The sequence below is a fragment of the Rhea pennata genome, chromosome 3 (assembly GCF_028389875.1).
Source record: "Rhea pennata isolate bPtePen1 chromosome 3, bPtePen1.pri, whole genome shotgun sequence".
NCBI classification, from domain to species: Eukaryota; Metazoa; Chordata; class Aves; order Rheiformes; family Rheidae; genus Rhea; species Rhea pennata.
Window position 1 is genome coordinate 72,037,615 of NC_084665.1, and position 25,329 is coordinate 72,062,943.

At 35.7% G+C, this 25,329-nt stretch overlaps 1 protein-coding gene across 1 annotated transcript in view; it reads left to right on the forward strand.

Annotated features, from left to right (window-relative positions):
* TRDN (triadin) overlaps positions 1–25,329 on the forward strand; it is a 241,172-nt gene that overhangs the window by 99,227 nt on the left and 116,616 nt on the right. Inside the window, 3 exon segments of the mRNA XM_062573067.1 lie at positions 10,792–10,863; positions 22,091–22,153; positions 23,013–23,075. Coding sequence (XP_062429051.1) covers positions 10,792–10,863; positions 22,091–22,153; positions 23,013–23,075 — 198 coding nt within the window.

The following is a 25,329-nucleotide window of genomic DNA, read 5'->3' on the forward strand; positions in this document are numbered from 1 at the left end:
ATTAATTACGATTTAAGCAAAAAGTAGTCTATCCATATTTTTGAGAAAAAGTTGGCAGGGAAACAGAAAACTAAAAAAACATAAGTTACAAACATCAACTTACAAGAGCATATGCTTCCTTCTTAGAACTCGGATGGATTCCAGTATTGAAAAAAATATAGTTCCCAAAAGTCCTCTCTCCAAGTTTAGATTTATTAGGGCTTAGAAATCAGTACACTGCAAAAGAACTCAAAACAATGATTATGCATATGACAGACTTTGCCGACAGTACCTGCATTTGGAACACAAGCAGATTTAGTTATTTATAGGGACTAGATGCAGTTGCCAGTAATATTGAGATTGCATTATAAGCAGATAAAAAAGACTATCATAAAAGTCAGCTGCATACAGCTCTGCCAAACTTCAGTTGGTAGGGTTCAAAACCAGCCACACCAGGTTATTCTGCCGATAAGGACGATTAATTTATGTAAAAGGTTTCAACCATTTCCAGTACTTAGAGGGTTTTTTGTTGACCATTTAAATATTTGTCTCCTTCAGTCCTCTTTCAAATGTTTTAGGTGTTCCTAGATTAGCCTATAGTGGGACTAGCCAAAAGGCTTGACTAATTTGTTTCACAGGTTGGAACATCTGGTTAGCAACATCTGCTCAGCAAGTAGCAAAGTCAGATAGAGTTTAGGATTATCTGCACAGATCTGTGCATATGTACCTCTTCATGCTGGCGTATTTCTAACGTTGGAGAACAAGCTAGACGTATGGAAGGATTTCAGCATTGTAGCACGGGGTATACAGAATCCTTATTTAAGCACTTATTAAATTCATGGTCTCTATAGCCCTTAACCAGGTGCTTAAATTCCTTACACAGTGCCTGATAATCCATAAATGTCGTCAAGGAGCTGCTTAGGCCAACCAAGTGGGACGTGTCTTAAGCCCTAACCATTTCAGGAAACTAGGACCCCTAATAGGTTGCTAGCAATCATCTGTCTTTGATTAGAAAAAAACAACCCTCAATTCTCTCCCTCAGTTAGTTGTAAAAGCCCAAGTAATGTATCTGTATCATATATATTTCTAAAATTATAGGTAAGCTAATGAATTCATTATCTTTACAATATAGACCTGAAACTGCCTTAGGGAAGTTATCTCCACATGACAAGTCTCTCTCAATTTGAAAAGCAAGGAAAACATCTGGGATCAATGTAAATGTGCCTTTAAACTTCTTCTTAAGCTGAATATGCTGAAACAGCATGAAGAAGGAAAAATGTACACTGAAGTGTTTACAGTTTTCCTTTGGGCTTTTTTAGAACTTTTTATTAAAAAGGCAAAACATGTAGCTCCATTATGGGACTGAGAGAAGTCACTTTCTTCAACCAAATGCTGATTCTCTGTTGTGTCTGATGGCAAAGGATGAAGCTCAGTGTTAATTACATGAATGGTACCTGGTCATCATACCACACAGATAAGAAGAGCAAAGACAGGATCTACAAACACTTTGAAAAGATATGTTCTGTTTCTGCCTGGAAACATTTCCAGCACAGCAATAATTCCTCATGCAATTCAGAGGACAGAAAAGTGGTCAGCTGTGGCCAAAACCACCATATGTTCTCCTGGCCTTTCTTATGTCCACTTCCTTCTATAGCTACCCTGCAAAGGTCCTGATAGCTGTCGTTGGCGAATCCTTTTGTCGTTCTCTTTTCAAGTACTTTTTCCTTTTTGATTCCTTTTTTTTTTGTGCATGTATCTGCTTTGTCAAATGAGAGATGCTACTTACTGGCATATATCTAGAATGAATCAAGACTAATTTATTTTTTCTTCATCAGAAAATGTTGTTTTTCCCTCTGGTTCATCAGTTTTCTTCCCCTTGTTTGACTTTTGTCCTTCAATACACTTTCTATTATGTGGCAGAGTAAAGAGCGCATGCAGTTCAAAAGGCCTTCAGCGCCCACCCATAGCATTAAACCTAAACAATGCTTTTATCTTTTTTTAGTTACGTTTGACAACAGAATCCTTTCCGTGTGATATTCATTCATATAATTGCTGGGGGATTTGTGCACTGTGTGTTACTAGGCAGCAATTGCACTGTGAAAAATTATGCATGTCTGTTGATTTTAGTCTTTCAGTGGGAGATTTTGGTGGCATATAGTATCATCTTTATGTAGAGCTTCAAAATGAGACATTTGCAATTCATTGCACTTCATTTAGGTATCCAAAAGTTAATTGCCTAACTGTAACCTTTAGCTGTCTTTATAGCCAAAGGTATGAAATGGATGCCTCCAGAGGACATTTCTCATCCTAAAATGGATGCCTAAGATAGGAAAAATGAATGACCCCGTGAAAGTGCCAGTTTCTCTCCATTGACTATCAATGGATCCCTAAGGTAATTTATCTAGATTTAGTTGTCTAAAAGTTAACTTTTAAATGTCTATAGCTAGATGAGAAAGAGCCCACAAAAAGTATGCTAAAAGTGTTCAAGCAAGTACTGTCTTCAAGTGAAGAGTTTAAATATCAAATTTTCGCATGTAATTTCAAATGGAATTATCCCGGGCAGCTGGTGGCCCTGCTGAGAAACCAGCAGAGCCACTCTGAACGGCGTGAAAAGGTGAAGAAAGGACAAAAAGCATTCTGGGAACGAGGGAAAGAGAAAAGGAGGAGCTGCATGGGGAAATAGTTTCTTCGGTGAATATGGAGGATATTCCCTGTCCGAATGCGCCCTCAAAAGCTTATAAAATGTTAGCTTCAGAAAAAAAGTCTAACTCTTGAAGGCTTACACCTTCACAGAATTTGAGGACCTTGTAATCTTTACTTACTCTATGTTTAAAATATCTATATTTTTAGAAAATTTCTATTGTACTAGTTTATAGATGGAATAGCAAGGCACAGTAAGTTAACTGAGTTTCCCCAAAATCACATAATTACCACAAATTCCCCAAAATTTAGCACAAGGATTGGAGCTCATGATGCTGAACCCCAGAAGTCATCCTAAAAATAACTCCTTACAGCAAAGAGAAACTTTCCCAGGAAAAGGAAAGGTAGCGGAAGAATCAGAATTTATGCAAACATGGCTGGAATAAGCTAACTTTTCTTTCCAGAATTACTGTTTGTCTGTTCCTGTATTTCTCATCACTGCCCCTACCATTTGCACAAAAACAGTGTCTTTTTTTAAAAAAAAATGTTTCAGCCTGAAATAGTTCAGGCTATGTATATCATAATGCTGTAGAAACCACAGCTGTGAAGAAGTGTTGCATCAAGCCTAACATCATCACTTGTTTTAAAGGATATAACTTCTAGCCTTGAATTTAAATATATATATATATATATATATATATATATATATATAATTATCAGTATGTCATCCTCTTGTGATTCCCCAAAATATTAAAGCCACAGCATTTTTAGAAGAAAGAGAAAGCTCCCTGAGTTTATTAATAACACAGAGCCCAGCCTTCAAAGGAATTAGATATTTAATGTCTACCTAATGCTTAGCTCTCATTGATTTCAGTGAGAGTAAGGCACAGGAGTTAGTAGCCAACACCTCTGAGCATTGGGTCCTACTCTTGATATTTGATCTAATAAGATTTTTCAGTTCTTTTCCCTCTGACTTCAAACTGCGTTATTGAAATACTAACTTCAGAAAAATGGTTATAGATTCACTCTCTTAGGTAATTCTCAAGTATAGACAAAACAGGTAACATAATCATTTCTTTCTTGTTTCTCTCATTCTGGCAAAAAGATTCAGTTAGAGAGGTGAAAGTCTTCCCAGTGAGCAATTCTGAAAACAGAAATTCTTGGCTTGTGATCACAGCTATTTTGATTCAGTTATGTTTACAGTAATTTCAATATTCAATATATTCTGTTATATCTAAACATCTCTAAACGTGTTGAAAGATTATTGTATATGTAATTTGATTTTGATTGTACCAGACTGTCATTGTTTAGCAAGAGTTGGCGTATGCACTCTTTCTTGAAGACAAGGTAAACTTTAACATTCCTGGAGTGATAGCTAGATAGCTTTCCTGACGTTAGCACTGAATGTTTCTGAGATGTGGTTGAACTAATGACAATTGAAAAGATGCTGTGTACAGATAAACTCAAATACAAATAGCTCATAACTTACTGAGCAGTGATCCCATGGCATAGTCAGTGTCTACTGCCTTTCATCATGAAAGCTTATCAGTCCCCTCCACTATGTTTAATTGTTGACAACAAGCATTTAACTGTTTTCTTTTCTCTGTTTTAATTATTTTCTTGTGGATAGACTGGCTATATTTCATATCGTGAAAGTATGCATCTATACCAACTCCTGACCCTCGTGTTAATTATGCTAGGCATCAGTGTATATGATAGCAATTCATTAAAGGTTATTTGGGGAGAGAGAGGAAGGCTGAATCTGTCTTTTCATTTTTATAATCTGCTTTTACTGTTCTCTCCAGTACACAACAATAGCTATAATAACCCATCATTTTCACTGTCCACAGTGTCTTTGAGATCTAGCTCTAAATCTCTCTAAACATAACATGTAAGATTATCTTTACTTGTTAAATGTGGGTGATAAATAATGAGAGGAAGTGAAGACAGCAGAGGGGGCTGAATATCATGTGACTATGGCACCACAGAGAAGCAAACTCACACAAGCTGGTATTAATAAACTCGTTAATTGCTCAGGCTGAATAGAATTTACTTTGCAATGTATAGCTCAAGTATGGAGCAAAGTCCTACTTCCAGTAATTAATGGTGACATAATTAAGTGCAATGCTAGAATACTAGAAGCTTGATGTTTCAGGTCAACTTTCTTTTAAGGTCAGGAAAGGCTGTGTGACTTCTTATATAGAGTGACAAAACTGTTAAATCTTCACTCCTTAATGAATTCAGTCCTCTGGACACACAAACTGGAATTTCAGCTAAGGAGAGATTTTGGAGTCTCAGTGTGGTAAAAATCTCGGGGCAATAATTCTAACAGATACATTCTTGTAAATGGATTTGGTACCACAGCTATGCAGCTTGTGCAGTTTAGCTACATTACATGCATTTCCAGGTGGGACCATTAGTATTGCCTAAAGGTTAAAGTAGCAAAGAAACACACTCACAACTCTACCCATGCCTCTCTTGCCTGCCTTACCTGTATACTCTGAGCTTTGCTTGAGCAAAGGGTCCATACTGTGTGACGTACAGAGTCACAGGAAAATAAAAAAAAATACCAAACTAGTTCCCAGCTGTGACTTTAATCAGGTTTGGTGGCTAGAAGAAAAGGTATTAATGTTCATGGAACGACTGGCAGTCTGAGGGTGATGAAATATCATGCTTGTTCGGTTACCAAATTCATGCCTTCAGAAGTGGGGCTGGAAGAATCATTTTTCTGTTTATCAGAATTTTCTGTTCATTGTCTCTTCATATACAGGTATATATATATATATATGTGTGTGTGTGCGTAGGAATATATCATTGAAAACAAAGGATGAACTCAAATCTCCACGTATTATAAATAGAAGCCAATAAAGTTACTGTTACTTTCTACCTCGTTTCTTGAGAAGCAAAATTTAATCCTTCTTCTCTACTCTGTTCTAAAGAACATTTGATTATCAGACTGCAACCATGCTTCCTACACCTTTGCTATTAATCCACTGACCCTTGCTTTTACCTTAATAAATGAATGGTCTTCAAAGGCTGTTAGGTTATTTATTATAATAGGTGTGTTTTTGTTGTATGTTTTTTGAGGGAGGAGTGTCTCTCAATAACATGCTTTATATGTAAGTTAGACTCTGTAAAGACCCCCAATGCCAATATCTTAAATGATTTTTAAACCCAAGTGGAACATATAGACATTATCTCCCCCTCTTTTTTATTTATTCATCATGATAGTACCTCGTGGATAGCCAGTGTAACAGAATATGAAAATGTAAAGGATTGTGTTGCTACTGATAATTGTTAAATATAGTGTAACAATGTTTTTCCTTAGGTAATATTGACCTCATGCAACATTAGAGTTTCACTGTATATTGGGCAATTGGCCTGAGTGTAATAGAAAAACTGAAATACGTTAGCTACCAGAACAGACGTCTTTTAAAAGTCCTATTTTATTATCCATTAATTCCATGTGCCATTGTCCAAAACTAAGTCCAGGACGGGTCACTATTTTTCCTTTTGACATCATTTTGGGATCACTTTTGAGACTTGTGGGCTCACAAGTAAATCAAACTCAATCACAATTATTTTCTATGTCTGATACCTCCCAGCATGGAGTGATCCACATCCGTTACACCTTCCCAAACCCAAAATGGGTTGGCTGCATCCTGGCTACCTAGTGAGAATGGTCCTTGGCCCATGCTGACTCCTGAACTGAACCAAAGAATTGTTTGAGACAGTGATACTTGCTCAAAACTGTCAGAGATCATTCAAAAAATGTTACAGAATATATATGTCTGAATTCTAGAGCCTGGGAACCTTCCCTGGCAGCATTTAATTTACTACACAAAACCGTCATGTATTGAGAAGTGTTCTTTATCCAGGAACATCATCTTTCGAGGGCATCTGCCTTTTGGTCCAATCCTTTCCCAAAAATGAGTGCTTGTATTGCTCAAAATAATTATACAATTTCATCTCTTGGCCTTCAGCTATTCTTTCTTAATGCAAAACAATTTCTTCATAATTTTTCATGCACACAGGTATGGAGAAACTGGAAAAACCTTTCCTCAGAATAATGACAGTCATATCTGAAGAGTGACAGCTAGTAATAATAAGGGAGTCTCAACTTTAACTTCAAGCAACTTACATGTCAAAACTGGAAACCTAGCCAGAACTGCATGATTCCATTGAGATTTCAATCCTCTAAAAGCACATTTGGCACTCTTACCTCATTCGTTTGCTCCATGTCTTGTTTTAATCTTTAGGAAACATTTGATTCAAATTTAGTTTTGATAACAAATGACTTTGCAAAGTGTGTGCTTTCTTTATTTCAATTATTTCTACTGTGATATGGGAAAAAAATGTCATATCTGGGAAAATCCAAATTTGTCTGAAGAAATTTGTCTTTGAGAGACATTCTGCCAAAATGCTGGTGCTGTCAGCCTGTAGGATTCCTGCTGTTCAGACAGCCATTTACATGGCTGTGGGGGAGATGTACGGTCATAGGAAAGGTGTTTCCAGTTATCATTTTCTGTAGTGGTAGTATTTATCCACATACCCAATTTGAGTATTATGCTAGCTACAATACCTTTAGTTGTTGTATAATTTTTATATATATATATATATATATATATATATATATATATGTATGTGTATATATATATGTATGTATGTATGTATGTATGTATTTTCTTTAGTCACTGCAGAGAAATGGAACAGGACGAATCAGGCAGAAAAGAAAATCCACATGCTTTGCTGTTATCAGAGGAAATGAATTTATACTCAGTGCTTTGAAAAGGCATTTTTGACAAATATACAGTGATTTCTAGATTAACAAAATTAAGGTTATTAACATTTTTCTTGTACTTCTTATCATGTGATATAAATTCTACAATATTCACCTAATATACTCATAAATCTGGTCAAAAGGCATTTCTTCAGCATATCTCAAGTGCTTCTATGAACACTGATGATGGAAATTTCTTGGAACTTGAGGACTGTAACTTAGTTTCAATGAAATATTTATATTAACAAGTAGTTTCTTAAAGATGCTACTCATCTTTACAGCATGTTTCTTTCTTTCAGGCAGTGGAGAAGGCTACTCGTATCTTGACATGGCATTTTTTCTCATAATGAACAAGGTCCTGTGAGCTTAAAGAAAGTCAGTTCATTTCACTCTACTGCATTTTCCATCAATTGTCATTTGTCGGGTAGCTGCTTGCCTTGTCATACATGAAGGAGGTATTTGTACACAAACAAAACCTAAAGATGAAATAAAATACACAGCACAGCTCCACAGGCATAGAAATATGCACAGATTTTTTGTGTTTCCAATTGCATGTCTGGAACATTGCAACTACATGGAAAAATCAAATTCTAATTAAAAAAAAAATCAAGTCAGATCAACTATTTTAGCTTATCTCATAGCAGCAAAATAAAGACTATGTTTGAAATGAGAAGCAAGTAAATATGTAGACTTTAAATTCCAGTCAGCTGCTATGACTGCATTTTTAAATCAACAAGATAAATTTATGTCAAATAATAATAGTAGTAATCTGGATAATGACTTCTCATGATTCATGGAGCAATCTGATTGTCTTCTGGAATCGTTAAAAATATCCCACCTTCCTCTCATTTACATCCTGGATATGTGTCCAACTGGCCACTGTTGGAGTCAAGATAGTGGACACAGTTAATCCTAATGGTCTGATCTGTAGAGGCCAGTTCCTCATTTCTATTTATGAGTTCTCTGTGCAGCAAAAAGCATTTATGCGTTATAACTTCCAGGAGAAAGAAAAAGGAATAGAAAAGAAATTTGACTTAGGATGTCCCCTTTAACATATTTCATCAAAAGAATGGATAAAATATTTATTCGGCTACTGTCCTTTGCATTCCCATCAAAGTGAATAGAGAGACATTTAATAACACGTGGAAACATTAAAGAAGCTTTTTATCAGGGTGGATGGGAACCTGCTCAGAACAAACATTCTGGCCTGAGGGAAAGTTTTTGATCTGTGAAGCGTAAGCTTTTGGTGCTTAAAACACTCTCATATTGGATCATGTGGTCAATTTGCATGAAATAAATGATTTGCTTAAAACTTGTAAAAGTATAAAATAGAACTTGACAAGTCATTAGTAATAAATGGTATAGCACTGGGATTATACTGACTAACGTTAGTGCAGTCATTAGAAAACTGCTATTACAGCAAAGAACACGAAGATAATGGGGCCATCCTATGATTTGACCTAGAGGTGTTAGATCTTTGCCCCATGCGATAGATACCACACTGCAGTTCAAATTACTGACCATCCCCCTTCATTACTGATCTACTCAACATTCTGAGCCACTACTTTTTATCATCCTTCACACAAAGCAATTAGTCCAAATTGTAAAATTTGTCACTCTTTCTATGTATGGATAGATGATGTAGTTCATTTAAAAAAAAAAAAAAGGAAAGAAAGAAAGAAAGAAAAAAGAAACTGAAAAACTGTTGTCCAGAATTTTAATCAAAACTAGCAGAAAAAAAGTTTATTTACTTGTTCTTCACTGATTTTCATATTACTTTTCTTCCTACTCTGAACTAGGAATGCAATTAATGAAGTACTTGTATGCTGAGAGAAGTTATGGTTATAACTTTCCTATTCTGGTTGGAAACAAAGGGTATTTGGCATCTCATTAGCTTGGTTTGCAATTTAAGGATGATTTTTTAAGATACAAAGTGTTGGAAAATAATGACTAGACAGCTGGATTCCTAAAATTTGTCTACCATTCATTTCAATCATATATATCTAAAATCATTCTGTGATGAAATTGGTAAATATCTAGTTGTGATTATTGCCAAGACATGAAATATATATAAAACCTGAGATTTTTACCATTTGTTGCACGTTGCCTTCAGTGCCTTAATTTTGTCAATGTGTCAACATTTTGTCAGTGAGTCAGGCATATGAGTCAAATTTGGGCAGATCCATGTGTGATTTTTATGCAAATTACTTGATGAACTAAACTATTTACTTGCAAATTGTTTGCCTGTGATCATACATATGCTGATGAGATGCAATAACTTAAAGACCATGGTGCTCAAAGCCCACTGTTTTCTTCAAGACGAAGTATCTTTGTAAAATGGGAGGAGTCAGTATGATACTGCAGTTTCCAAGACTCATAAACTGTTCATTTGTCTTCTATCACCAAGCATGAGGCATGGCTTTGAGTTTCTAGTGTGGAGCTGGAGCTGAGACCTAACAGCACGATTGCATGTGGTGCAATGAATGTATGCTGACGTGTATGACTGCATCAGTATTACATGTAACTAATTTTATTTCACAGGACACAGAATAAATCATGCTTTCCAAATTGTCTTGGACAATACAGGACAGCTAATAAAAATAAATACCAAAGGAAGAAATTAAAAGGAAATAAGGAGGTTTCAAACAAGCACTGTAAATCAAAAAAGATATATAAGAAATATAAGAGTGAAAGATCTGGTTGTTAATGTTTGTGGAAATGAAATGAAAACTGTTTTTAATAAAGCGTGGTATCTGCACTTAAAGACTCATACAATACTGAAAGTCCCAGTTCAATACTATGAGAGAGTACAGCTCGATACTAAGAAGGAGTAGAGGTATTTCAGTCAGCAGTTGGGATCAGAAGCTAGCTAGTGTTTACAGTGCGTGATCTGCCTGGTATTGGCTAATTAAGAATAATTCTTAAAGATAAAAAAACATAATATTTTTTGCCAGTGTTTCAGGAAGTTCATAATAAGTGGACTTGAGGGACCAACTGAAGATCATTGGCCTGACAGAAAAAAAATGTGCTTTTACTGTAGAAGAGGCATCACAAATATGTAATCTTATTATTACAGTATTATTCTTATGAGATTTTTATTCTAACAAAGAAAAGTAGAATTGTGAGCATTTCAGCATGTGCTTGAATCACTTGGTTTTCATTGATTTAAAATGTATCTCTTAAAAATAAATTGCTGTGTTTGTTGAGAAATGCAGTTTCTTCCAATGATGTCTGGAAGATAATAACTTTTAAATACAATGTCATATTTTAAACATGAACAATTCTGATGGGAACTCAGTCTGCTAGTGAATCTGATTAGTCTGTTAGTGAATTCATTTTCTATGCTTCTTAACTTGTATACTCACGTGCAGGACATGTATACTCACGTGCAGAACATAAGGAAACAGTATCACCTCGTCTTCTTCTAGAACACAGTCCAAGGAAGAAGCCATCAACTACTGAAGGCAAGTTTGAGTCTTTTCCTCATTTATTAGTTTCTACTCATGAACTTGACTCTCCATACTGTTTGATTTTGCTTATAAATATAATCTATATTACAAAACAGATCCAATGATTGGGCCTGAGACATGAATGGTACAAACATATTCACATGATGAGACCTAAGTATTCCTTCTAGTGGTCCTACAGATGGTTCAGCGGATTCCCTGCATGAAATAGATTGCAGAAATGAGGCTCAATCTGTAAAGTGCAGTGCTTTGGAAGGAACCCAGCCATAAATTGCCATCCAAATGTAAAGGATAATCAACATTATCCTCTTAATTTACTTGGGATTACTCTTTCATTTATTGTTATTCAGCAATGTTTCTGTGTATTTTCTACAATAATGAAGATAATATTTCTGGCTCCACATTTACTAACTCTACTATTCTTATTAAAACTACTGAAAATAAAAAATACATAGTCAGATCTTACCGTAAGAAGATTAAAACATAAAACCCTGCAACTGAATGATATTGTTTACTGTACAATCATCTCAGTAAAACGGTTGAAATATGCACTTAGAGCATCTAAATAGGCATTTAAAATGGACTGTGTCCAGTCACTTCAAAAATGCTACTGTGATGTACATTTCTGGTTTCTACACCATACAATTTAATAATAGAAAACTTATGAGTCTTGTTATATAATTATATGCCAGATTTCATATAATACTTGGGAGTCACCCAGTCCCATCTAGGCACTTGCTATTTTCTCTCATAGAGGTCTTAGTTCTGTGTTATACAGAATGCAGTTGCAATCTAAGAGAAAAATAGACTGGATGACAACATCACCACTAAACAAAAGCTACAAGATTTGTGTGTGCTTGGAAATGGAAACTTAGAGAGTGATTTTGGCAGTACCTATGACTAAAGCAATGAGTTAAATTAAATAGATATTTCTGTAACTCTGTGATTATTATGAATCAAAATGTCTAGACAAAAATAGTTAAAAGACTTGTTCTTTGTCTCAAATATTGTTTGAAAGAGTAAACATCTATAGTTGCTGTAACACAACAGCATATTAGATTTGCAGTCCTACCTATTAAAAGCAAAGGTTTGAACCCTGCTTATTAGCAAAAAAAGTTCCTGAAATGTTAAGCACTATTATCCACCAAATAACCGTAATGGAAGAAAAGACATAATAGAAAAAGGCTGCTACATTTATTGAGTGATAAACCTAATCTTTAAATATAACTGTTACACAACACGAACTAGCATCAAATTAACATTAAGTTCCTGATTTTCAAAATCATAAGGAGCATGCAATTACTGCAATTGCACATGAAAATGACTATTTATGACCAGTTACACATTTGTGTGTTTCATTAGCTCATTTATGCATGCAATTGCAGTAATTCTGAATGTAAATTAGACACCCATTTGGCAAATCAAATTGGGGAGCAGATTATCTGCTCAAAATCGTACAACTAAATTCCCTGTAAGGCTCAAGGCCAGAATACCATTCATTCAAGAGTTTTGGAGGAAATAAAGAAGGAAGAATCACTAGAAAAATGCTGCTGTGAGAATCTGTATGTTGCACCAGGCTAGTGCCAGCCAGTGTGGTTTCTATATTTGAGAAAAGAAACCACATTTCCTTTAGAAACTTTAAGCCCTGAAGCTTTATTTCAGCCCTGGGGAAAATAATTAAGTAATTTATAAGAATATTTGGAAAAATATCTGAAGACAAAAAAAAGGATTAAGAAGAGAAATTTAAAATCTCTGGCATAGCTGAAGAGACAGGTATTTGTGACTTCTTACTGCTTACTCACCTTTCTGAGCAGGATATCACTATATTTGATGAAACAGGAGAAGAGAGAGGTTGAAACAAAGGTTTGTTCTTATCTTAAATATAGATAAAGATAGTATAACAAATTCTCATAACAGTGAACAAGTACAAGCATTTTTTAATTGCTAAATGTGTTTTATATAATATGGAATGATTGGCCAAGCCTTTGACAAAAGCAACCAACTCTGAAGAAAGATAAAAATGTTGGAAGTAATAGAACAGTGGTCACAGGGTAAATTTGTGGAAAGAATTTATTTAAATTTTAGGCTTTTCAACTTAGTGACATTCAGGGACTAGATAGAAAACCATGCAGCCAATAAAAGCTGAAAAGACTGACTCTTTTTCTAGATAGAGATGTTTTCACTTTTGCCCTGTTTTGTCACAGACTTTTTAGGTAATCTCGAATCAGTCTATTTCTGTTAATGTGGACTATTTAGTGTCTGCACCTACCAAATACCTCTATGATTTGATACTTTCAAATGAAAGCTTTTCATGGCTTCTAAACACTGCTCAGTAGAAAATACTGTCTGCTGAATTCACTATGCCTTAGAGAAAAAGCACATGTATTAAATCTCAACCTTTATCTTCTCGTCATTGTCATTCTCTCTTCCTTCACTTCCACAGTAAGTCTTTGGGAAATGGGCTGATTAGGTAAGATATTCCTAACACGTATACCGTGTTCTGTTTGTACGCAATCAAATGTATCCAAATGCACGTGTATGAATTAAGCCTTTCAGTTATCTTCCATCAGGAAAGCAAAATACCTTGTACTACTGTAGTTAGAAAAGACCAGATCATTACTCTCCTATTTCATGGTGGCTTGACTCTTTTCAAAAAAATAGTCTGCTGTCTTGAGATCTTACACTCAAAGCGCAATGACGAGTTTGAAGTTTCAGGTCACAAATAGAAAAGAAAAACAAGAGACAAACAAAAAAATCCAGTAACAATAAAAACGTGAAAGAAGGAAAGAGAATTTGTGAACAGAAGGACATTGATATATATTTCAACATGTGTTCTAGGCTTCAAAACCTTGTTTGCCAAACTGTGAAGTAAAATAACCCATTTTAAAACCTTTACCTTATCTTTTTCTGGAGCTTTCAGGAGGATTTGGAAGCAGGCTCTTCTCTCTGCTAATATTCTGATACTGCCATCTAGGGAGGACGCTGGTTTTGGCTGTGGTTTGAGCAGATCTGTTTTCCATGGCTCTCTGAACTTTGATTTTAGTATGCATCTCCCTCAACTGTTTTCTTCTCTGTATCTTTTATTGCTCTCTTGCCTAGATTTTGTTATCCACTGATATCTTAAGGCTACTCTGCAGCATGCAGCTGGTGTTTTGTGAACCTGCTTGCTCAGGTCTTGTCTTTTTCGCTCAGCTCACAAGGTTTTCTGCTTCGTCCCCTTCCCTGTTCAGCCAGGGAGGACTCTTCCTTCTGACAGCGCTCCTGCGTTGCGCTCTTCGACATGGCAGGGTAATCTCTACGGAAGGACCTGCAGCCTGACAAGAAATGTGGAAACTAAGCTAAAAAACTAGAGTAGATAGTAAAGCTTTCTATTAGTTGTTACAGAATGGCATGTCCATGCTCTAATCTTCTGCACAAGATTAGAGCATCTTCGTGAGAGGCCTGTTTCAAAACCCTTCTGTTAGTGGAAGGCATCTTAATGCACTTTACCCATGATCTCAAACAAACAGTAACCTCTGTACCACATAACTATGTTGAATAGCACTGTATTTGAATGATATTCTTCAAAGTTTTCAAAATCTCCCTTATGTAACTGAAATATACTGGTTATTTGCAATCTTGCTGGTATTTGTGATATCAAATGAGGTAAAAAAAGAAAAACTTAAAATCTCATAAATGTCTATGGAGAATCTTTGAGGAAAAAAAGAACCAAATGATTCTTGCTGGATCACTGTTGAAATGCTGTAATTACAAATTTTGCAGAATACAGTAAATTAAATTACTGTGGAATACATTTCTTTAACTTCATCCAAAATTCCTGTGGAGGCTAAATTGGCATTGCAATAGAAAACTGTCTAGCTTCTATGTTGTATAGGATACAGACTACCTAACTATCTTGGGAAGACATTCCAGTCTACACCTCAGTTCATGAATATAACATTAGGGGATATAACCAAGAGTTGCTAAATTACTAAAACCAATACAAATTTTGATAAAGCTTCCTTGATGTATAAAGTGTATAAGTACACTTACATAGAAGTGTAGAAGGGCATCTTGTACAAATCAGCCTGCTTCTGCCTCTGTACTGTCTGTACAGTCTTCCCTTCTGTACATGGTTTACTCCATAAAACATCCTTTTTTTTGTCTTTTGTCTGTAAAATCAATTACACCTAAAAATATCTTTCTAATGAAAGACATTATTCAATATAATGTTCAGGATTTTGAATTTTTAGCCAAATTTAGAGCATTTTTAATAAAACTGACATTATTTATGTGATGAAAATGCATTTTATGATCAATTTTAAACCAAGTGTGAACAAAAACAAAGAGGAAAAATGTTTCTTTTCGAAATATCTAATACAGTGTTCTGTGTTTTAACCTAGTTTTTTGGAAGAAACAGTTCAGGTAGCTTTAACAGGATTCTGTATATGAAGCATAAAAATAAGGTTTGGGGAGAAATGTGGGCCGTATGTCTCCATGAGTCTGTACTAAAGACAGTAAATCCTTTGAAAACATATGCACAAGATTTCAAAGTGATTTATTCAATGATTTAGATTATCTGTTTAAGCAGTAAACTCTAATGATTGAGCTACGATGAAGAAAAGCCTAAATCTTCACTGTTTCAGAAAGCCCTTGACATTTTACTTAATGACGTGAGGCTTTTTTGTACTACTATTATTCTAGTGATGAGACAGAAAAAATTAAACTGCAATTGGGAAAAAAAACCTTACTAGAATGTAGAAAACTGATTTAAAATATAAAGCTAAGCACATTTTGATTAGACATATTGCTATATTTTCTCTTTATTATTATTATTATTACAATTTATAATATTAGATTTTACATTTAAAAATAAATATCCACCAAGAGTTACAAAACACAATCAAATAATTCCAAAATTTAAGAGTTTTTTTTTTTTTTTTTTTAATTGTGCCAAGTAAGCAATAACCTTTTGCGTGTGATTTCACTGTGAATGGAAAATACTTGGATTTTCTGGGCTTTAAAATGCAAAGATTCCATTTTTCTTTGGAAAGCTGAGGGTAACCTTCACACAAGTTCTGCATAGTCTTGTATAGCCCTTCTTCTAAACCCCAGACATTCTTGCTCAAAAGCATGCAAAGCATCATCGAAACTGTTCCCAGCACTGGCAACACAATTGCTGCTATTGATTCCTGTTGCCTAGTGAATCAGAATTTCGGCCACAAAGACGGAAAATGCTAACCCTGTGCCTTAGCTGTGCTGGTTTGGATCTTGCTGAGAAAGGTCATATCATAAAGAGTCAATGTTCTCCTAGAAATTTAGCTCATTACTGCAATCATATTTACATCCTATTTGCCATTCACCATTGTCGAATGGAGGGGCTGTTGCTGGTCATGTCATGGAGGCTAGCGTGCCTTCTCTTTTTCCCCTTCAGATGCATTTTCTGGCTTTATTACTCCGGTATTTGCACTCCTCTGCTACTTGCAGTGTTGTTTAGTAAGGGCAACATATGGCCCCATTCTATTAAATGGTTTTGGTGCTTAATTCGACAGAGCCATGAAAGAGGAACCTGTAATCACTCTGGGAAGAAATAAGAACACTTGTGTGGGTCACATGAACGCACTAGGAATTTCAGGCATGATATTGCTACCTGCATACTTTCCACAGACCTATAAAATATCTCCATGAAACAGTCATCAAAGCTGCCAAATAGCGTTTCATATTGGGATTTGAAAATAGTGAAGTAGTTTCAAAAACCAATCGGTCTGTAGAGAATCCTCAGGACATCAGCCTTTGCTATATCTCCAATGACCTGTGTGCCCCATTAGTCTTTCTCTTGCTCAGTCTGAGAAAAAATTGTTTTGTATTAGTCTGCTGAAATGAAAAGGTACAGTTTAAAACAGCTTTGAAGTAAATGTACTTAATTTTGGCTTAAGCAATCCCCTGTAAGTTTTATGTGTGTGTGTGTCTGTGCCTGTGTGAGTTCTGAGAACTTTAGATTAATACTATTTAGGTTTCTGCGACCTTTATTGACTTTTTCAATAGCTGGTCCAAGACAAGACAGAATTATTTTTCATAGAAGAAATAATTGGACCAACAAGGACTTTCTTACCCAAGAAAGGAATTTTTCAAAAAGACAACTGAGGTCAACTTTTAATTTAAATTTAGATTTATTAAAAAAAATGAGTTTCCATGACATTCCAAGCTAGTAGAAATATTTCCTTGCATTTCTTTTAATTCCTTTAAAATGTTTGTAACCCTAGCAGGTTTTATAGTGTAAGTGTGTTTGAAATAATGAGAATCCAATGTGAAACTAAGCAATCTAATGTCATACTCCACCATGAGCAAAATGTAAAGGGGGAAGAAATATCATCAAAAATAGAAAGGTAATTAGACATGTTAATATTCAGAAGGAAATCCAGGTCCCACTGAAATCAGTGGCAAATCTTTCATTAAGTTCAGCCAGGGCAGGATTCCAGTCAGCAATTAAAACAAAGAAACAACAATAATTATTCAAAACAGATAGGGAAATACTGTTTTAAAATATAACTTTGTTTTTTTGGAATAGCCTTTTTAAGTTATGATTTTAAGAGCTTAAAGTGAACAAAGATACTTGTAGAAAAATAGAATGGAGCTTTACCTATTTTGTTCAGTCTGAATTGTAGCTTCTCTGAGGTTGGAAAAAGCTAAATTAACTTTTGTTCTGTTCCGTATGTGTATGAGTACACATACATCACTGTTGTTCCTCATTTCTGCCAAGACCAGAATTGGTAGGCAAGAAAAGCTGTCGCAGTATTTCACAAAGCCAGGCAATATCAAAAGTCTCTCACAAGGGCTTTTCTCTTGAGATTTCCTGACAACAGGGTTTTAGATAAATGCAGATAAGCCTTGTATAAGTATCTGAACTTTAGGAGGCTTGTCTGAACTAAAACTTCTCCAAAATCCTGACGTTCAGCCCTGCTATGTGTATAAGAACTAACAGGCATGCCTCTCCACAACACAGCATCCGTGGCTGCATTTTGCTACCTTCCTTACCTTCGTTTCTCAGATGGGGTGAGCTGAGCTGACAGGTTCTTTCACAGTCAGTATTCGTGTGGTCACCTGGAGGATCTGGAAGGATACGGAGCAGAAACTCTCTCAGCACCTTCCAGCCCGCTAGCCAGCACCATCCCTGTGACACCATGCCTGGTAACTCGAGCGCACTCCTAAATTTAGATTCTCCTCAGCACTGGCACAGCAGCACTCTGTTCTTACCAGATTTGTTTTCAAGTGCTGCATTGTTAGCATGTTTCTATTATCTCCCCTCCCTCTGTTGTCCAAGAACTAGTTGACAGCCCATGACACTAATACAAAGACATTGTGAAAGCTGGTAAAGTAATTCACCTTAATACATCTCTTTTCTTGCTATCTAGTGACTCACGCTTGGATTTTCGTCAGTGTCCTCAGTTCCTCACCACTCCTTACTTAGAAATAAATAAATGTCTTGGGGATTTCTTTGCTTTTGGGTTGTTCTCTTTGTTCCAGTCATTTCTCAAGTAAGCTATTCTATGCGATCTTTTTCTCTTCTCAGGAAAAAAAGTTTCACCTGAATTTCCCATTTGGTAGCACATCACTGCTTTAATTCGCATTGCTCTTCATGAATGCTAGTTTCTTCCTTGTTCTACATGAAGCTCCACTTTTGCACATTCTACAAAAAAGTGTTATTAAATCCAAAGTCCGTTGCTTGACTTGATGATTTATTCTGTTATCTTGTACTCTGCTATCCAGTTATATCCATCTTTCATTCTTGTAAAGACATTGTAAAGTTTTGAAGATAAGTTGGGGGATAGTTTTTGGATGTCTCTTACACCCTGTACACAAGGAGATGATTGAAGACTAGTACTCCTGGCAAAACCATAACATCAATTACAATAATAAATAACAATAATAATAATAGCAATATGGATTTTTCTATGGTTAATTGGACTGGAATTCCACATTACATCCAACTCTGAACTGTCAGAAACACCTTGTGTTTCTCTGTGTAACCCACTGCTCATGCACACAGTGATCCTTCCTTATGCAGCTGAACCACAGATGTTTGTATCACTGTTGCTGCTCCTAGCTAAAGAAATAAGCACTTTAGATTAGCAGATGGGGCTCATAATTTTACAGTTCAAAAGACCTGCCTAAGCTACTATTTATTTATTTGTTCTACCTTTTAATTTAGCTATGTATATATCTGTAGGAAAATGACTGGCTCTGCTTCAGAAATGATAATTTTTGCTGGTATTAAATATATACTCCAATATGCCACAACCTAAATGTGGAAGAAAGTATGTGAATAACCCAAATTGAGAGGAAGTATATTTATTCAAGAAATGGGATTGCTTCCCTAAATCACAAATAACACTTTTTATACTATCCATTTACCAAGTCTATCAGTCTAAAATACATGAACATTTGTCAGCAGTAGGCGTAAGGGACATCAGTGAGATTAGATGCAGCTGAGATTTATACGGAAGCCCTGTGACTGCTTCTCTGAGCCTTGACCAAGAGTGAATATGCTGCAATGGACAGTGCTAATGGGACACAGGGGGCACAGTCCTTTAACAATGTTTTGTAATCATCCGCTACAAAATTCATAGAGAGTATAGATCACTTTAGGCTTCCTGGGCGCTTGGAATATTGCAATTTGAGAGCTTTGTGAAAGAAAATTATGACAATGGAATTAATTGCTGAAACTATTTAGCAATGAAACCAGTGCAGTCAAGGCTATATTAAATTCCTCCTAGCTTCCATATGTCCTCCATGCAGACCTCCACGTCTCAAAGCTCCACTTCTCAGCTCACGGCTCTCAACACACATATGGCTCTGACTCTTGCTGTGACATTGGGAGCAGATTTTTATGTGGCTTAGTTGGACCTCAGAAGCATATGACTTGTTATATACAGTCACAAGCAGAAACACTGTGATTAAGGAGAGTCTTTTTGATTGAAGCACCTTGGGCTTACAATGATTCCTGAGCATCACCTGGCACTAGAAATATATAAAGTAAAATAAATTAATCTATTTGGAATACTGCAGCTGCTAAGAGCTCCACCAGAACCACGATGCTCAGTAAATATGGAAGACAAATAACAGAAATACAAACAGCACTTCAGTCTTTAGCTACCAGGAGTAGAGGTTAGTGAAAGGACGACATCTACTACGAAACTTTTCTCTGACGGTAATCAGGTTCTGCTGTACTTGATATGTTTAACAGTTTCAATTAAACGAGGCAGGATAAGCAAACAACTAAACTACACTATATAAGTTAGAAGAATTGTATTTTGCACGTAGAAATGAAATACTAAGGAGTCACACCTTACCGAACAGCTTGTGCATGATCCCAGGCTCAAGAATTTTCCATTTTGAGGAGTTAGTCATGGTCCCTAGCCAGAGTTTCTGTAAGAGCATCTCAAAGACAGAGAGACTCCTGGTAATCTCAAAGCTAGACAATAACAGAAATTTTAAAATACACCAAACAGAAGAAACTCCAAACCAGCTTTTGGAAGCTGAACAGTGCTCTAGCATTCTAGGTGTGGTTGAGAAGCTTGAGCAAAGCCTGCCAAAGGCACAGAGGACTTTTGAGCTTGAAGTTCAGGCAGATCAGGGCTTCAGCGGGGAGTATTAAGCACAAAATACTGGGAGAGCCACTCTATAAAACACAGGCAAGGGTTTTCTGCTTCATTTTGTCAAGACAATAAAAGCAAAGGATATTGACCAAATCCCTTTAGAACAAGAAGTAAATGCAATACAACAAGATCATTCTAAACATTAAATAATTTTGTCAGAAAATCCGAAGCAGTATGGTTCAGGGAGGCCTTGAATATTGGCAAATGTTGCCTCCATGATAAGCAAAAATTTTTTTATGAAACTGCTGTGGACAGACTGTGGAATTTGTGTATTCTGTGAAGAAATCTATTTTTCTATCAAGCGTACACCTGCGCTGTTTGTTTTTGTTTTAGAAAGCATACTGAGCTGTATTTCAATTAATTTTTTTCATTCCCTGTTTGCGTATATTTTTTTCATGCACAAGTCTATTGTGGTAGCTAGGGAAGTGAAAAGTAAGTTGTTTAATTTTTTCCTTATCTTCATACTAATTTATGCAAGGGATAATACTGCTGCTTGGATCTGCTGGCTTCATGAAATATTCCTATATCTTAAATAATTTTCAAATAATAAAAACTCACTTAAAGGCTCATGCTCTTCTGCTTGTCCTGTTTGGTACAGTAATAAAAATATCTTTATATTCACATTCGTACAGTAAATCATCACAAAAAGAAAACTACATTTCCACTGACTTCATCAAAATCCAGAGCCATGCTTGACAACCTGAAGATGACAAACTTAACTCTTTGTGGATGAATATTTAAAAAAGTATTTAGATTAGCTCTTATTGTATTATCAATTGTACATCAATTCTACATCAAAATGGGAATTCACTTCCCAAAAAGGAAACAAAAAAATATTATATCTTCCTTTTCTCAATACTGAACTCTCAATTTTCCAATAAATAATATTGATAGAATAAGTAACTAAATTGTTATAGCCTTTATAAATAAAGGAAAAACATTATCTTTATTTCTACTGTTGTCCAGTGAGCTGACAAAATAGATGCAGATGCTTTTAAAAGAATGAGTCATGTTCTTCTGTAGACGATAGTTTAACTGCGATCCACCATGAATAACAGGTGTCCTGTAATGACAGTTTCAAAGGTTCAATTCATAAAAAGTGTTATAAAGGAGTATTATATATGCAGGCTTTTCATGGTATTCTGCACTTATTCCCAAGTATCACTTGCAAGTTTTGCCATCATTAAATCTGATTTTATAAAAGAAGCACTTACTCAGGCAGAGCAGGTGCAGGGCTACTGAATCACCACAATAAACTCTTCGTTACACCAGGTTAATGGCCATAATTTCTTGAATAAGTGCTAACTTAAATAATTACCTGGTGCACATACTGGTTCCAGTTCTATGCTTAGCTCCACAGGCAGTTTACTGTCATCAGCTCAGAAATATAACTCAGGTTATAAACTATATTGCTGAGCTGATGATAGTAAACTCCTAAATCAGTGACAGGCTTATCCAATCTAAAACCTGTTATAGCTGGTCAAGTATGCCCACTCTAGATATAGATAGATAGATAGATAGAGACAGAGATGTAGAAGTAGATGTACATATGTATGAATAACCAGCTGAACTTTCATTTCCTTCCTTAGAAAGAGAAGAAGAAAAGAAAGTATCTCATGTGAAGAGGGCTACCACTGAAACCAAGAAGAAAGGTATGGTTTGGGAAAGCTTCTTATTGGCCTCATCCATCTTTTGTTTCTGTGAGCGGCTCAGATGCCATTGCTATTTGTTAGGTTAGTCCTGTGCTTCTGGCTCTGTGTTGTCCCTTTCTTACTTCCTTACTCATGGTGCACCAGCCTACGTATTACTATTTCTTCAATCTCTGATGTTTTTAGCATCGTATGTTTTCTGACGTCTTTTCCTGACAAGGAAGAAATTCTATTTGGTGGCTGTCTGTGGGCTTGTTATATCATTTTAATGGAGTCTGTATGCATGCAGGACATAGTAATATTCCCATAGACAAAGTTCATGGGAAATAAATATCACTCGGTTCATGGTGTTCCAATTTCTCAGTGTGGGAATGTGTGTTTTCTTTCTTTATCTTTTTGATAGAATCACAATTGAAACTTGCAGAGATCTGATTGTTAGGCCCTGACATCCATCTAGATAACATTTTGGATCATTCATTCCCAGGAAGCATCTAAAATCCACTAAGGGCTTTGCTTTCATGGGAAAATATTTATGTCATTCATTATTTATTAATGATCTCATTGCTACTGCAGCTTAAGCTAAAAGGTGCCACATTCACGCGCTGATGATTTTCGCCTAGTCTTTGATGAATTATTAAGGGTCCAAATCATCCATAGTTGATGCATACTGATTAATTTTCATTTCATCTGATTGCTCTGTGGCTAGTAGGGTGCAAGTGCTATAAGGGAATAATCTGAACTAAACTCCCAAATAAGTCACATTTTTTTCAGCATGTGCCCACCAGGGCTTGGCTGACTGCATATTTGAGTATATGATTCACAGTTCTAGCATATCAAATGACTTTCTTTAATTAAATCCTAGAAAAAGAAGGAAGAAAAGAGAAAGCTCATGAGAAGACAGCTGTCCCTGAAATTAAAAAAGCAGGTAGGAAATTGAAGTCTGTCTTTCTCTGCAGTAAATATCCGACTACTTAGTATAGGCACTTAAAGGTTTTCATCAGTTGAGATAGAGGTGTGTGTAAGTCATTATCATGTAAGACTCCAGGCGTGACAAACATATATACACATATATGTGTATATATGTATATGCATATGTATATGATATATATAATTATATATGCAATTTTCAATTTTATGAGCATGAGATTTTTATAAAAACTTCAGAAACACTTCTTTCTTTCATATTATAAATCAATCAAGAGCATAAATAGCCTCAACGGGTACATGGAACGGAAAGAATGGATGTAGTGCAAATCATTTTTCATAAATCATTTCACAAATTCAGCTCATTTTAAGTGCAAATAGTAAAACCTACATATCAAGCCACCTGGAAGAAAATAGTCAGTTAACTTTCTGAAGTCTTATCCCCTGAGAAAAATAAAGTAAGTTAAAAATAAAATTAGTAATTGTCCTGAACCTAATTCATTGTGTTTCATACTAGCTAGCATAAAAATGATGTATTTCTTAAAATAAGTCCAGACATTTGGAGCTTTCCTAAAAGACAATTTTTTTTCTGTTAATTGTTTCAATGCATCTGCAAGTATGCAAACATAGCTCAAGTAAGTAGCTCTTACAGTTGGTGAAACTGAGTCTCATTAAAATCAGGGAGAAACAAAATAGTCCATCTAGCAGTTTGGTCATCACCTTAATGCCTAAAGAAACTGGTTCTACATGCTGCTTTATCAGAGATTTTCCATATAAGCAAGTAACCAAGCACTCAGATGGGCCTTCCTGTAAACTAGAGTAATCTCTAAAACCATGGAGAAAGGTTTAAAATAGGATTGAAAGATTCAGGGCTGTAGTTACTACGTCCTCATGCTAAGCCGTGTGCTCTGTTATCTAATTATTCAAATCTGCTGAACTATAATCAAAGCTGAAATGATATATATATATATATATATATATAATTGTTTATTTATATAATTGTTTACTAACATGATGGATTATATATACAAATATGAATGTGAAACTAGCTTCTTTGCTATTGAATCATATACGGTCTGCATAAGCTTTCCTAGTAGCGTACTTTTCGCCCCCATTTTAGTATTTTCCCTCCATTATAGTTAGGAATGGCTCATTGTGGAAGGAAAGGGAATGCTACTTCCCAAGTTAAGTTGCATATTTAAAGGTATAAATATAGATTTTAAAAGAAAATAAGCTGACAATTCAAATATCTAACTTTATTCTGGCTCTAAGCTTGTATTCCATTTGAGGATATAGAATTTTAAAAGATTACATTTTATGGCATAGCTGCAGCGTAAAGTTATTAATATGTTCATCTTCACAAGCTGTTGCTAAATCCAGTGAGTCATCCTACCAATGCTAGAAAGACACAAATTAGGCAAACCGAGATATCCACACATTCCTGTCCCTTTTATTAGCTCTGTAGGTTGCTGCATTTTGAAGAGTTTACTGCCTTTGTGTAAGAGGATGGTAATCCGTAATATATATTCTAGCTACACATGTTGCTGTTATTTCGCATTCAGCTTGCTCTTTGAATGCATGTGTACTTTTTAGCTTTGATTGGCAGCACTTACTGTTATCCCTAAAAGGTTTTAAGCCTGAAATAATTGGCACATTTGATCATCAGAATAGTAGTGCATAGCCCAGTTTTGAAAGGAAACTAGCTCAGTGTCTGATAGTATTTACATGCTTTGGATAAATATAACAAATGAACCTTAGAGAGTTTGAATCAGCAGTGCAGATAAGCATCCAAAAGCAAAGAGGATAGGAACAGCTTCCATTTTTTTTACCTTCTCTTATTAAAAGCATAGGCAGTGGCCACTGCATTAAATATAAGCTCTTCACCCTGGTTGTCAAATCCCTGCATTGCCTATGGATGTCTCTGATTTCGTGTCTCATTTTGCTTCTCATCAACCTTTCAAATCCCTGAAGCTGAGGGGTAGGCATCCAACTTCAGACACTCCTGGCTTGTGCTTGTGCTTGCAGGCAGCTACCTTCAGCCAGGAGTTCGCTCCTGGTGCCCCAGTCTCACTGCTGTTCTTCATCCTCATGGAAAACTTTCTGGAAAGCTCACCTATGCAGCAAGGCCCCTGAACCAGGCTTTCCCCCCAAAATGAACAGTTGTGTGTACAGGTGACTGTCAGACACAAACAAGAGAGACGAGGAGATGCTCTGTAAGCAGCAGGTGATAAAAATATCTTTAAAATAATTCTCTC